This window comes from Ogataea philodendri, assembly GCF_020536065.1.
Source record: "Ogataea philodendri strain CBS6075 chromosome Unknown scaffold15, whole genome shotgun sequence".
In the NCBI taxonomy this organism is placed as follows: domain Eukaryota; kingdom Fungi; phylum Ascomycota; class Pichiomycetes; order Pichiales; family Pichiaceae; genus Ogataea; species Ogataea philodendri.
In genome coordinates, this window is record NW_025764075.1 from 39,531 (window position 1) to 52,948 (window position 13,418).

The 13,418-nt window shown below is 49.4% G+C and overlaps 10 protein-coding genes across 10 annotated transcripts; 5 read left to right on the forward strand and 5 right to left on the reverse strand.

Moving 5' to 3' along the window:
* Positions 1–516: 516 nt before the first annotated feature.
* OGAPHI_004690 (uncharacterized protein) lies at positions 517–2,262 on the forward strand (the record flags this gene model as incomplete). Its single annotated transcript, XM_046205795.1, has 1 exon — positions 517–2,262. One exon carries the CDS (start codon positions 517–519, stop codon positions 2,260–2,262), a length of 1,746 nt encoding a protein of 581 aa, XP_046060256.1.
* Positions 2,263–2,622: 360 nt separating this feature from the next.
* On the forward strand, positions 2,623–4,350 carry OGAPHI_004691 (uncharacterized protein; the record flags this gene model as incomplete). The annotated part of the gene is made up of 1 exon (XM_046205796.1): positions 2,623–4,350. One exon carries the CDS (start codon positions 2,623–2,625, stop codon positions 4,348–4,350), a length of 1,728 nt encoding a protein of 575 aa, XP_046060257.1.
* Positions 4,351–4,374: 24 nt separating this feature from the next.
* OGAPHI_004692 (uncharacterized protein) lies at positions 4,375–5,793 on the reverse strand (the record flags this gene model as incomplete). Its single annotated transcript, XM_046205797.1, has 1 exon — positions 4,375–5,793. One exon carries the CDS (start codon positions 5,791–5,793, stop codon positions 4,375–4,377), a length of 1,419 nt encoding a protein of 472 aa, XP_046060258.1.
* Positions 4,634–5,026, forward strand: OGAPHI_004693 (uncharacterized protein; the record flags this gene model as incomplete). The annotated part of the gene is made up of 1 exon (XM_046205798.1): positions 4,634–5,026. One exon carries the CDS (start codon positions 4,634–4,636, stop codon positions 5,024–5,026), a length of 393 nt encoding a protein of 130 aa, XP_046060259.1.
* Positions 5,794–5,860: 67 nt separating the features above from the next.
* On the forward strand, positions 5,861–10,765 carry OGAPHI_004694 (uncharacterized protein; the record flags this gene model as incomplete). The annotated part of the gene is made up of 1 exon (XM_046205799.1): positions 5,861–10,765. The coding sequence occupies one exon, from the start codon at positions 5,861–5,863 to the stop codon at positions 10,763–10,765; it is 4,905 nt and encodes a 1,634-aa protein (XP_046060260.1).
* On the reverse strand, positions 7,918–8,205 carry OGAPHI_004695 (uncharacterized protein; the record flags this gene model as incomplete). Its single annotated transcript, XM_046205800.1, has 1 exon — positions 7,918–8,205. The coding sequence occupies one exon, from the start codon at positions 8,203–8,205 to the stop codon at positions 7,918–7,920; it is 288 nt and encodes a 95-aa protein (XP_046060261.1).
* On the reverse strand, positions 9,184–9,621 carry OGAPHI_004696 (uncharacterized protein; the record flags this gene model as incomplete). The annotated part of the gene is made up of 1 exon (XM_046205801.1): positions 9,184–9,621. One exon carries the CDS (start codon positions 9,619–9,621, stop codon positions 9,184–9,186), a length of 438 nt encoding a protein of 145 aa, XP_046060262.1.
* Positions 10,766–10,767: 2 nt separating the features above from the next.
* OGAPHI_004697 (uncharacterized protein) lies at positions 10,768–11,190 on the reverse strand (the record flags this gene model as incomplete). Its single annotated transcript, XM_046205802.1, has 1 exon — positions 10,768–11,190. The coding sequence occupies one exon, from the start codon at positions 11,188–11,190 to the stop codon at positions 10,768–10,770; it is 423 nt and encodes a 140-aa protein (XP_046060263.1).
* Positions 10,832–13,184, forward strand: OGAPHI_004698 (uncharacterized protein; the record flags this gene model as incomplete). Its single annotated transcript, XM_046205805.1, has 2 exons — positions 10,832–11,182; positions 11,328–13,184. The coding sequence occupies 2 exons, from the start codon at positions 10,832–10,834 to the stop codon at positions 13,182–13,184; spliced, it is 2,208 nt and encodes a 735-aa protein (XP_046060264.1).
* On the reverse strand, positions 11,274–13,250 carry OGAPHI_004699 (uncharacterized protein; the record flags this gene model as incomplete). The annotated part of the gene is made up of 1 exon (XM_046205806.1): positions 11,274–13,250. One exon carries the CDS (start codon positions 13,248–13,250, stop codon positions 11,274–11,276), a length of 1,977 nt encoding a protein of 658 aa, XP_046060265.1.
* Positions 13,251–13,418: the final 168 nt, after the last annotated feature.

The following is a 13,418-nucleotide window of genomic DNA, read 5'->3' on the forward strand; positions in this document are numbered from 1 at the left end:
AACTCGTGCATAAATTTTCTACATACATATACGCTCAACAATACCCGTTGAATTTAAGGGTCCTCTAATATTTTTTTTGTTTTAGGTAATATCATCCTCTCCTGCGGAAACTCAATGCCGAGCGTAATTGGGACTGATTGGCTACAGCGACTCGGAGGCTGTCAAACCCAGGCCTAATGAATCTGGGATAGCCACATTATAATGAACAACCGCTGCTGGGATCCAGTCTGGTAAGTCGAATTCACACCGTCGCGCAGTCGGACGGCCCTCGCCTCCGTACCCCGAAGTGCCGTTTCTCACTGGTTTTTTCTTTTTTCGGTTTAGCCAGAATGCGCTAATTTGGAAATGCCGGTCTACTCACTCCCAACACCCGGCTGAAAAGTTATTCTCCCCTGCTGACGTAAGCGTTGAATTGACCCGACTTTGAGCTCGAGCGATGGAAGAGCACATTACGAGACGAGCAAATTTGGCACGGAAGAGCCACATAAATTGGCGCTTGTTTGTCATATTTTGCCAATGTCTCCGCAATTGAAAAGTCTGTCAGCTTCAGAAACCACCGTTTCGTACGACTCGATTGAGAGGACTCCTAGGGGAGTTCAAAGAATCGAGAGGGTGGAAAAACAGATGAATAGCAAGTACCTATCGGTGCTTATCGTCTCTGTGTATCTGTGTTCCTGGGCCATTTCACTGGATCGATCCACTATACGCAGCTACAAGCCGTATGCAACGTCCCATTTTAACAGACACTCTATGCTCTCTACACTGACAATTGCAACCACCGTGATATCTGCAGTTTGCAAGCCGTTTGTAGCCAAGTTCTCAGATTTGACCTCTCGAGGAATGGCATACAGTGTTGTTCTTGTGTTGTATGTGATAGGGTTCATTGTGGCGGCCTGTTCTCCAACGATCTCTGCCTATGTGATTGGCTCTGTTTTTATAGCAATTGGAGAGTCGGGAATAAACCTACTCAACACCATTCTGGTTGCAGACATGACTCCATTAAAGTGGAGATCTGCTGTTTTGAGTTTGCTGATGACACCCTCGCTGTGTACAACCTGGGTTTCTGGGATTATCGTGCAAAACATCATTGACGCGAACTGGAGATGGGGCTACGGGATGTTTGCAATAATCACCCCGGTAGCCGTTATTCCAGCGATCTTGATTATATTTTGGATCGAGCACCGACTCGATAAGGATGATGATACAACCAGAAAGCCGCTCCGGGTTGGAATCAGAGACCTACACACTGCACTGCTGGAAATCGACGCTCTGGGATTGCTGCTTATTGGCTTCGCATTCTCTCTGATTCTGCTCCCATGTTCTCTTTACACATATGCGAGTGGTGGGTGGAGCAATCCGTCAATGATTGCCATGGAATGCGTTGGAGGAGTGCTGCTAATCACCTACATTGTCTACGACATATGGTTTGCCCCGTATCCGCTTCTGCCTAGACGAGTGCTTCTCAACAAAACGTTTGTGTTCTGTGCCATCGTCGACTTCTTCCACGAGATGAACTCGTATATGTGGGTTGTCTACTTCAGTTCGTACACGATGGTTGTTTTAAATCTTTCCTACAGAGACTGGACGTATTTGAGCAACACAGAAACGGTTGGCTACTGTGCATTCAGTGTTCTGATTGGTCTTCTGTTTAGAATCACTCGTCGGTACAAAATCTTTCAGGTCGGGGGAACCATGATACGTGATGTCGGACTCGGATTGTTGATTCACTCTGCAAAACAGCTCAACGGGCCCACTCTTGGCTTCATCCTCGCGGGCAACATAATTATATCCTTTGGAGACGCTGCAGATATTATGGGAACCCAGATAGCCGGCCAGGCGTGTGTTCCTCACAAGGATATGGCGTCGACGATCTCCATTCTTTCTCTGTTCAGTTCAATTGGGGGCAGCGTAGGCCAGGCAATTGCAGCTGCCATTTGGAACACGCACTTGCCTGAAAAGCTGACTAACTACGTTGGAGATCCAAAGAAGGCCTTGCGCTACTTTGACGAGGTTTCGGCAATATATAAGCTGCCATGGGGCTCCCACGACCGGTTCGCCTGTATCAAGGCGTACCAGGACATTTACTACGTGCTCTTCTGTATTGCAATCGGTATCAATACAGTCTGTATAATCGGAAGCATGTTCCTCTCCAACTTCTACCTGGGAAATGAGCAGAATGCTGTTGAGGGAGAGGAGAACCTTCCAGAGTCAGGGAAGTGGTATATCACTGTGCTAGACTTTTTCAAGAGTCCATTTAAATAGACTGAAATCTAACTTCTTTTATGGTCACGTGCTAAGTTTCTTAAGTACTTTTTGGGACCTTTCTATATGCAGACGAGCAAATAAAGGTTGTTTCGAGTACACACCGGAGTAGGTCTCCAGAGCGAAAAAAATAAGGTATATTCAGGTGAGACCAATCGGATGTGACAATGATGGACCGCTAAAACCAAGTTCCTTGAGAAGTGTTGGGTGCTATGTTCAAACATTTCAGCCACTCGTGCCAAGATTAGGTCAGATCTGCGAAAATCAAGCGATCTTCTCGACGTAAGATCGCACATAACTATTCACCTCCGATGAGCAAATATCCATAATATAAATACTCTGCACCGAAACCACTCACCCATGAGCCAAGTAGAGAAAACAGATGAAACTCTGGAGTTGGTCACCGACGCTCCTAGAGGAGTCACGCGCATAGAAAACCTGGACAAGAACATCGACAAACGGTACCTGCTCCTTTTTGCTTTTTCCGTCTATCTCTGTTCGTGGACACTTGCGCTTGACTTCACCACCACCACGAGCTACCAGCCCTACGCCACCTCCGAGTTCCACAGACACTCGATGATTTCGTCTCTGGACATTGCAACCACTGTGATATCTGCAGTCTCCAAGCCCTTTGTCGCCAAGTTTTCCGACATGACGTCCCGTGCATATGCCTATCTGCTTATTCTCGTGCTCTACGTGATGGGTTTCATCATTGCAGCTTGCTCGCAGAGCATTTCCTCGTACGTTGTCGGGTGCGTCTTTATCTCAATTGGAGAATCGGGTGTTGACTTGATGAACAACGTTATCGTCGCAGATATGACGCCGCTAAAGTGGAGAACTGCCGTGGCTAGCATGCTGCTCACTCCGTACTTGTGCACTACCTGGATATCTGGCTATATCGTGGAAGATATACTGAAAACCAACTGGAGGTGGGGCTACGGTATGTTTGCCATAATCACTCCAGTGGTCCTTACGTCAGCTGTGACCATCATCTTTGTGATTGATCACCGAGTCAACGGCAATGGTGAGCAACTGTTCAAGCCACCAAAAGTATCTTGGAAGCAGGTCAGGGAGGCACTAGTGGAGATTGACGCACTGGGTCTTGTTTTGCTCGGGTTCGCATTCTCCTTGATATTGCTACCCTGCTCTCTCTACGCATACGCTAATGGCGGATGGAAGAACCCTTCAATGATTGCTATGGAGGTAGTTGGTGGAGTTTTGCTGATCACTTATGCGGTCTACGAAATTAGTTACGCGCCTTTTCCGCTGCTACCAAAAGCTGTGCTGCTCAACAGAACGTTTGTGTGCTCTGCATTCATTGATTTCTGCTATCAGTTCAGTGCTTGTCTTTGGGTTCTCTACTTCAGCTCTTACACACTGGTCACTCTGAACCTTTCCTATAAACACTGGACGTACTTTAACAACACAGAAACCATGGGTGTTTGCTTCTTTGGAGTGATGTGGGGACTTGTGTTTTGGGTGTTCCGCCGGTACAAGGTGTTCCAGGTGATGGGGACTGCAATTAGAATGATTGGAATTGGCCTGCTGGTGAAAGCTAGTAAAATGGATAAGCCACCATCTTTGGGGATTTTGGTAGCAGGAGCAGTTCTGATATCCTTTGGCGACGCATCTACCCAGATGGCTACCCAACTAGCAGGTCAGGCATCTGTCCCCCACAAAAACATGGCCTTTACCATTTCAATTCTCGACCTCTTCAGTTCCATAGGCGGAGCGGTTGGACAGGCTATTGCTGCCAGTATTTGGATCTCGCAGCTACCAAAAAAACTTGTTCAGCACATTCAAGATCCAACTGCTGCATATACCTACTTTGAAGACATCTCGACTATTTATGCGTTGCCTTGGGGATCCAGTGATAGACTTGCGTGTATCAAGGCGTACCAAGAGCTTAACTATCTACTGTTCTGCGGGGCTTTGGGCGTTGGAGGGGCGTGCTTCCTCGCCGCCTTCTTGCAAACTAACTACTACCTCGGAGACACCCAGAATGCAGTTGAAGGCTCACAAAAGGAAGACTACACCGGCCGTTGGTATGAGTACATATTTGATTTCGTGAGACACCCCTTGGGCTGATTAGTTTTAGTTTATTATATGCACTTATTTAATAACCTTTTTGACGATCTCCTCGACCTCATCCCAGTCGTCTGTTGGCAATCTTGTCATCTCAATGCCACCGAAGTAGGCACGAATGGTCTCCAAGTCCTGGTAGGACTTCTTGTCGTGGATCAAAGAAATTGACACACCAGTTCTACCAAATCTTCCTGTTCTACCGATTCTGTGCAGGTAGGTGGATGGATCTGGATTTCCTTTTTTGTCCAGAGGAATGTCGTAGTTCACCACCATTGAAACAGACGGAATGTCAATGCCTCTAGCAAGAACGTTCGTAGTGATGAGTACCTTGGATCTTCCCTCTCTGAAATCGTCGATCAGTCTATCTCTCTCTGCCGGTTGCAAGTCTCCATGCAAAATTGAGACCGCGTGTCCCTCTTTCTTCATTCTAGTGTACAGTTTCGAAGCCGTGTCCTTGGTCTGGACAAAAATAATAGACGACGCAATGGTCAGCAGTCCGTACAGCTCGCAAAGCACCTCGAACTTGTGCTGCTCCGAATCGCAATCCATGTACAATTGTTTAATGGCGTCCACATTCAGCTCCTCTTGCTTAAGCTCCAAAGAGTTGGCATGCGGAACAAAAGTTTCAGAGTACTTCCGCACGTCGTCTGGGAACGTAGCAGAAAACAGAACCAGCTGAGTGGTCTTGGGGATCGCCTTCTTCACACGCACACACTGGTCTGAAAGTCCTTGCATATCGAGCATATTGTCGGCCTCGTCCAAAACGAACACCTTGAGATTCTTCAAGTCGATCTTTTTTCTTCTGATCAGATCCAAAATAACACCTGGTGTGGCAATGACGATCTGCGCATTGACCGACTCGTCTCTCTGCAGAGCACCAGGGACAACCAACTTGACCTTGACCTTGGTGTATTTGCTCATCTGAGAAACAACTTCCTCGGTTTGTCTGGCCAGCTCCCTGGCTGGAGACAGGCACAATGCCTGCACGGCAGGGTTGTTTTCGTCGACCCTGGTGAGCATGGCCAGCGAAAAAGCAGCGGTTTTACCCGTTCCCGACTGCGACTGTCCAATCATGTTGCGCGGTGGGTTCTGGATAAGAAGAGGAAGAGCCTTCTCCTGGATCTTGGAAGGCTTGGAGAACTTCATGGCGTAAAGACCCTTCAGCAGCTCCTCGCGAAGCCCAAGCTCCTCGAACGACTTCACTGAGTACAGCGGCGAGTTTGGGTCGGCTTGCAAGTCAGCAAGTTTCACCTTCACCTCGTACGTTGAGTCCACGAGAGAGCTCTGAGGTTTCTCGGCTGGCTCTGGCTGTGTCTTCTCTTCGACAGGCTCTTTGACGGCCGGCTGTTCAATCTCATCCTTCGTGACCTCTCTGTCGCCCTTGTCCTCCTTGTTGAGGTTCAATCTCGAGATCAGGGACGCGGCGTCCATCTTGTCCGATGACATTTTTGACTTAATTATTTATTGCCATTGCAAAAATTTGTGTGCCGGGTAAACTTGATAAGACACACCGATGGAGGACTACCATGCCACGCAGGTTGAGGAACTGGAGGTTCTGAAGGCCATCTATGCGGACGACTTGGTCGACAAGACTCCCCAGAAGAGCGCCTGGAGTCAGAAGCCGTGTCCCAAGTTTCAGATAACTCTTTCCTCCGATACGCAGAACGAACCCATATTATCCGTTGTGCTTAACGTTGAGTTCACAGCGACGTATCCCAAGACGTTACCATTGGTGTCTTTTGGGAAGACGCAGAACGTGTTGGCATCGCAGCTCAGCTTTTTGCGCTCGGAAATGGAGAGTATCATGAAACAAGAGAAAGGCGGGCCGATGGTGTATTCGGTCACCGCATCGATTCTGGACCATCTGAACGAGTTCCAGACAAGTGCCCGCACAGAAACACTCGAGGAGGAGCGAATCAAGCGACTCGAGAAGGAAAAAGAGCTCATGGAGCAGAAAGACAAGGAACAACAAGACCAACTTAATTTGGAGCGAGAAAAGGAGCAGGAATTGCTCGATCAAATGGTTGCCAAAGAGCTTAAGCGACGGTCCAACAAGATCACTGCGGAGGCACCCCCTCCTCTGTCAGCTCCAAAGGAGAACGTTTTGAAATTGGAGTCGACGGACTTAGATTCCTCCGAGGAACGCATTTTTGTTTTTGACAGGACCATAGAAACGCATCTGGACTACTACCGGCTAGAATTTAAAGCTGTTTCCGGATTCGTCCCCATAGAGCCCGTGGGAGTCCTCAAGGACTGCAGCAAGCAGTATCTGGTGAAACCGCATGTTAATAAAGACTCTTCGTCGCTTCCTATGATCCAAGAGCTTTCCAAGGGTAAAGAGAAGTTACAGTTTCTATTTACAGAGATCGACCTTTCCAACCCTTTCTGGCGTACGAGTCAGGGAAAAAAGCTGATTGTTTCTTTGGAGAAAGAACTCCAAGCAGTGAGCAACATCCGCCACGAAAATCTGGACAGAGTTTACGCATTCAATATCGAAAAGTTTGAAATGACTTCCAGCGGAGACATATCGATGAACAATTCTGCAGCCAGGAAAGTGTCGAAGAAGGTGTCAATGGACAACGAGAAGTTCGATGTTTGGAAGATTGCAATTCTCACAGGCTACCACGACACTCTGTCCAATCTCCTGAACATTGTCTCTTTCATCAACATCAATTCTGCTCGAGAATGGACAATTCAACTTTTAGAGAGTTTGGAGTATTTACATAAACAGGCCATGATCCACAAGTGTTTGACTTTGGATGCCATCCAAGTGTGTCCGTCCTCGACGGGTCAGAGCCAGGTTCGTCTGGCAAATGTCTGCTACGGATACACCATTCTCAACATGCTGTCCAATTACCCGAACCAGGGACAGAACGACGACGTTTTCCCATTTTCAACTCCGGGATGGATAGCTCCCGAGCGCAAGAAGAACGATTCGTCTTTGTTTGACAAGCCGCAGCGGAAGACCGACGTTTGGGACCTCGGTGTCATCTTTGTCCAACTTACACTTGGACCTAACATAATTTACGACTTTGCCAGCCCGGCAGACTTTCTTTCCAGCTATTCTGATTTGGAAGAACCTGTGATGGAGTTTCTGGGTGCTATTTTCGACATCCGCACGAGGAAACGGCCTGACCCGCTGGAGCTGCTCCCGTCCAAGTTTCTACGACTCAGCATCAACGGTGGACCTACACTTTCGATTGGTGCGGCCACTGCAGAAAAACGAGGAACAAGAATCAACGGATTCTCGGATATTTCTGATTCCCCATTGGTGGCCGTTTCTAAGAGCCGGGGAAAGCGCGAGTCGTTCAACAGCGGCACCGCGGCCGAGATGAAGTCGTACTCCCGGTACGTTCAGGATTTCGAAGAGGTTGGAAATCTTGGCAAGGGAGGGTTTGGTGAAGTTGTGAAGGTGAGAAACAAGCTGGACGGAAGATTCTATGCCATCAAGAAAATTAGACACACTGAGGACAAGCTGGCCAAGATTCTGAACGAGGTCATGCTTCTTGCGCGGCTGAATCATCAGTACGTTGTTCGGTACTATGCCGCGTGGCTTGAGGACGACTTTAGCTACGGACCTGTTTTCTCAGAGACGGAGGAAGAGGAGTCAGAAACAGAGACTGATGGAGCCTCAGAGTTCACACGTACGGGTAGCCAGCCGTACAACGACTTCATTTCGTCGTCTGTGAACCCAGACATTGATTTCAACATTAGCGACGACGAAGACGACGACAGCGAGTCGGAGGAAGGCGAGGTGTTTACCTTTGGCACCGACAAGGAAAACGAGTCCGACACCGACAAAGACGTTCCTGTGGTGAGACGCCCCAAGGTATCCAAGAAACGGTCTGTGTTATTCATTCAGATGGAGTACTGTGAGAACCGTACGTTGTTTGATCTTATTCGACAAGGCCTTTTCATGGATTCGGATACGTACTGGCGGATTCTGCGTCAAGTGCTGGAGGCCTTGAGCCACATCCATTCTCAGGGAATTATCCACCGTGACCTGAAGCCAATGAACATTTTCATCGACGAAAACCAGAACGTCAAGGTTGGAGACTTTGGACTTGCGAAAAACGTGCATTACGTTCCGTCTGTGACAAAGCGTGCTGTCGATACGTCGGAGAACGCCGAGGACCTTACCTCGGATATCGGCACACGACTGTATGTTGCTGTCGAGGTGATGAACGGGTCTGGGGTGTACAACGAGAAGGTGGACTTGTACTCTCTGGGAATCATTTTCTTCGAGATGATTTACCAGCTGGGTACGTCCATGGAGCGATACACGGTGATCAGCAATCTGCGGGGAGCAGACATCGTGTTCCCAGCTGACTTTGATAACAGTCGACTGGCTACCGAGAAGAAGATCATCAAGATGTTGTTGGACCATAACCCCGACAAACGGCCAGCCGCCAAACAGCTGTTGCAGAGCGGTCTTATCCGTGTGGAGCAACAGGACGATCTAATGAAGGAGGCCCTCAACGCATTGATCGACCCGTCCTCGTCCTGGCACCACCAAGCAAGAGATATCTTATTTTCCCAGCCGTATAGCTACGTGAGAGACCTGCTTTTCGGAGACGTTGAGAAGTCGTACACCATCTCGGACTATCTCATACACTCCAAGATGGTTGAGAAGGTGTCTGAGATCTTTGTGCGACACGGTGCGGTAGAGTTCATCGACAGCAACTCGATGCTGTTCCCAAAGAACCCAATCTACGACTCGACGTACCATCTGTACGAGGTTCTGGACCGTGCTGGATCTGTGTTGCAGATTCCGTACGACCTGACACTGCCATTGGCTCGTCTGCTGGGCCGCAAACGCCTTAGCGTGCACAAGTTCTACCGTATCGACGATGTGTACCGTTCGATCGATAAAGACGAGGGGTCTGGGCCAACCAAGTACAAAGAGATCGACTTTGATATTGTTTCGCAGCCAGGCGAGCCACCAGAGCTGCTACCGTTCTTCGACGCCGAATGCATCAAGGTCGCATCCGAGATCATTGCGGTGTTCCCGTTCTTGAAACATTCCAACGTTAAGATCATGCTCAACCATTGCAACCTGCTGGATACCGTGCTGGAGTACTGCGGCATTGACCGTCCACAAATGGTGGTGGTGAGCCGGATTCTGGCCGAGCTCGGGTTCACCATGACAGCCAAGGAAGTCAAGGCCATCCTGAAACAGGACCTGAACATCTCGTCAACAATTTTGGACGACCTGCTCCAGTTCGACTTTGGACTGACCACGTCACAGGCCAAGTCCAAGCTGCACAGACTCATGATGGACAGTCCGTACCTGGTGCGTGTGGACAACTGTCTGAACTACCTGAACAAGATCATCAAGTACCTGGAGTGGTTCAACGTGGGGCTGACGGTAGAGATCCGGCCGCTGAGTGGCTACAACTCGGCGTTCTACAAGGGAGGTATGATGTTTTCTGCGGTTTATGAGGATAAATTTAAGTCGGTTATTTGCGCTGGTGGCCGGTACGACGAGCTGATCAGCTCTCTTGCGCGCACAAAGTCGCCAAGAGACCTGCCAAAGGCCACAAGTCTGAGACTGGCCTGGGACTTCCTGTTCAACTCGATGAAACGGTACCAGGACATGTTTGGAAGACGCAAGGACGTGAAGCGCAAGTTCCAGAAGGAGAACCTTAAGGTTGCGTGGAACATGAAGAAGTGCGACGTGCTGATTGGGTTTTTTTCGGTCGGCATTCTCAAAGAGATTGCTCCGTTCCTGCTCCAGGTGCTGTGGTCAAACGATATCAGCGCCGATCTGGTCGACAACTGCACCACGATCGATGACATGACCAATCAAGCCATCGAGTCGAGCGTCAAGTGGTTGCTGGTGGTGAAAGCGCAGACCAATCTAGACACTCTGCGAGGAAACTTAAAGAGCAACAAGTACAAGCCGCTGCGGCTCAAGAACCTGGAGTCCAAGGTGGACACCGAGGTGGACTTGCACGATTTGGTTTCGTTGCTCAAGGGCGAGCAGCCGAAGGAGATCGAAGTGGACACGGGGGCAGCAGTTCAGGACCCAGAGGTGCTGGCTGACAACCGGCAACGGGTGATTGTGGTTCCGAACAATGCGACGGGAGCCAGCCGCAAGAACAACAAAAAGGAGCGGTGGGCCATTGTGGACCAGGCGGCCGAGTCTGCAGAGTCGTTAATTCGGGTGCTGGAGAGCTCGCCAATTTTCACGATCGAGGCCAGAGACGAGGTGTTGGCGATGATCAGCATCACCTCGCTGGACCAACCCGACGAATGGAAGCGGAAGGTGGGCGGAGTGTCGAGTTCGACGCCGCGGTCGTTCGTGGCCAACATATACAACGCCCTGTCAAAAGAGGCGTCCAAGGGCACGAAATGGGCGATTTTGTATGGGGGTCCTAAGACGCAGAAGGTGTGCATTGTTGATCTGCAGAAATAGGCCTAGAAGTCGTAGTCGTCGGCCTCTTCTTTGAATCCCACGATAAATAGTACAATGCTCAGATAAATGATGAATCCGCCGCTGATACTAAGAACAAGGCTCCAATGGCTGATGAGATGGTTATGGAACAGCACCACCGGGAAGATCAGCCCACTGATCACCAGAAACCCAGTCAAGTACTCCAGAAACTCCTTGACTGCAGCCTCCGGGTTCGAGTCCGACAAAAAGTCCGCCTCGTACGCACTTGAAAGCGATTGGGCTAGCGCATTGGGAAGGGGCGCAATGAGAAAGATCCCCACGTCGATCAACGGCAGCCAATTGTCAAACAACGCGCAACTCAAAATGATGTTGAGAAACCCAATTGCTATAAGGATGCTGAGAAAGATCAGCTTGCTCAGCGGGTTCAGCTTGAACATGGTAGACATGATGCACAAACAAATTAAATTAATTTGAACTTTTTTTTTCTAATACTCTCTCGTATATACAAATTAGTCAACTATAAACAACTTTATTTCTGTTCGTCGGTTGGACCAGAGCTGGAGGCGTTACCGTCCTTGTAGAGCTTCTCGAAAAGCTTGAGGGAGTTGGTCTGCAACTCGTCGAACTTGGTCTTGATTTCCTCAGCGTCGACAGTCTCACCGCCGTTGACCTTGACAACGATCTCTCTGAGCTCGGAGATCTGCTTGGTGATGTTCTCGACCTCGGTGGCGTCGAGCTTCTCCTTGAACTCCTCGAGAGACTTCTCGGTGTCGGCACAGAGCTGGTCGGCCTTGTTGACCTGTTCGATGGCCTCCTTTCTAGCCTGATCCTGCTCCTTGAACTTCTCGGCATCGTTGATCATCTTCTCGATCTCGGAGTCGGAAAGTCCAGAAGAACCGGCAACAGTGATGGAGTTGTCCTTGCCAGAGGCCTTGTCCTTGGCAGAAACGTTGATGATTCCGTCAGCGTCAATGTCAAAGGTGACCTCGATCTGTGGAACACCCTTTGGAGCTGGTGGAATACCAGAAAGAGTGAAGTTACCAATGAGCTTGTTGTCTCTAACAAGTTCTCTCTCACCTTGGAACACTCTGATCTCGACAGAGGTCTGGCCAGAGGCAGCGGTGGAGAACACTTGCGACTTCTTGGTTGGGACAGTGGTGTTTCTTGGGATCAATCTGGTGAAGACACCACCCAAGGTCTCAATACCGAGAGACAATGGAGTAACGTCCAAAAGCAAAACGTCCTTGACCTCACCGGACAAGACAGCACCCTGAATGGCAGCACCAATGGCAACAGCCTCGTCTGGGTTCACAGCCTTGGATGGCTCCTTACCAAAGAGAGACTTGACAGTGCTGACAACCTTTGGCATTCTGGTCATACCACCAACAAGAATAACCTCGGAAACTTGGGAGGTGGACAAACCGGCATCCTTCAAAGCCTTCTTGACAGGCTCGACGGTCTTCTTGATCAATGGCTCAACCAATTGCTCGAGCTGGGATCTGGACATCTTCAAGTTGATGTGCTTTGGACCAGAAGCATCGGCAGTGATGAAAGGAAGGTTGATCTCGGTGGACACAGTGGAGGACAACTCGATCTTGGCCTTCTCGGCAGCTTCTCTGATTCTCTGGATGGCCATTCTGTCGTTTTGGAGGTCGATACCAGACTCCTTCTTGAAGGCGTCAACAATGTGTCTGACAAGAGCGATATCGAAATCCTCACCACCCAAGTGGGTGTCACCGTTGGTGGACTTGACCTCGAAAACACCGTTGTCAATGTCCAGGATGGAGATATCGAAGGTACCTCCACCCAAGTCGAAGACGGCAACGACGTTGCTGTCGTCCTTCTCAAGACCGTAGGCAAGAGCGGCGGCGGTTGGCTCGTTGACAACTCTGGCAACGTTCAAACCAACAATGGCACCGGCATCCTTGGTGGCCTGTCTTTGGGAGTCGTTGAAGTAAGCTGGAACGGTAACGACGGCGTTCTTGGCTGGCTTTCCAAGGTAGGCCTCGGCAGTCTCCTTCATCTTGTTGAGGACGAAACCTCCGATCTGGGATGGAGAGTATTTCTCGCCTCTAGCCTCAACCCAGGCGTCACCGTTGGAGTGCTTGACGATCTTGTAAGGAACCTGCTTCAGGTCTCTCTGGACCTCTTGGTCCTCGAATCTTCTACCGATCAGTCTCTTGGTAGCGAACAAGGTGTTCTCTGGGTTGACAACAGCTTGTCTCTTGGCTGGAATACCAACGAGTCTCTCGCCGTCCTTGGTGAAAGCCACAACGGAAGGAGTGGTTCTGGAACCCTCGGCATTCTCGATGATTCTTGGAGTCTTACCTTCCATGACGGCAACGGCAGAGTTGGTGGTACCCAAATCAATACCGATCACGGTACCACTGACCTTGGAAGAGTTGTATCTCACTTGTTTGAGAGAAGACTGGGGGGTTAGCGAAGACTGATATTTCGGGGTATTTTTACTCACGCTTCTCACGTTTCTAGCAATGTTTGCCAACATATTGTCAATTTTTAACACTTGCTATCCACTCAATGATGTCTCCTGAAGTGTATAATCACAGGGGGCAAAACAAAGTATATATAAGTAAAGTTTCTCGTTTTTCTTCAATTTTCGCCGTCATTTTTTTTCAGTAGTGCGCCACACAGTTATCCCACAGAAATTTCCAGC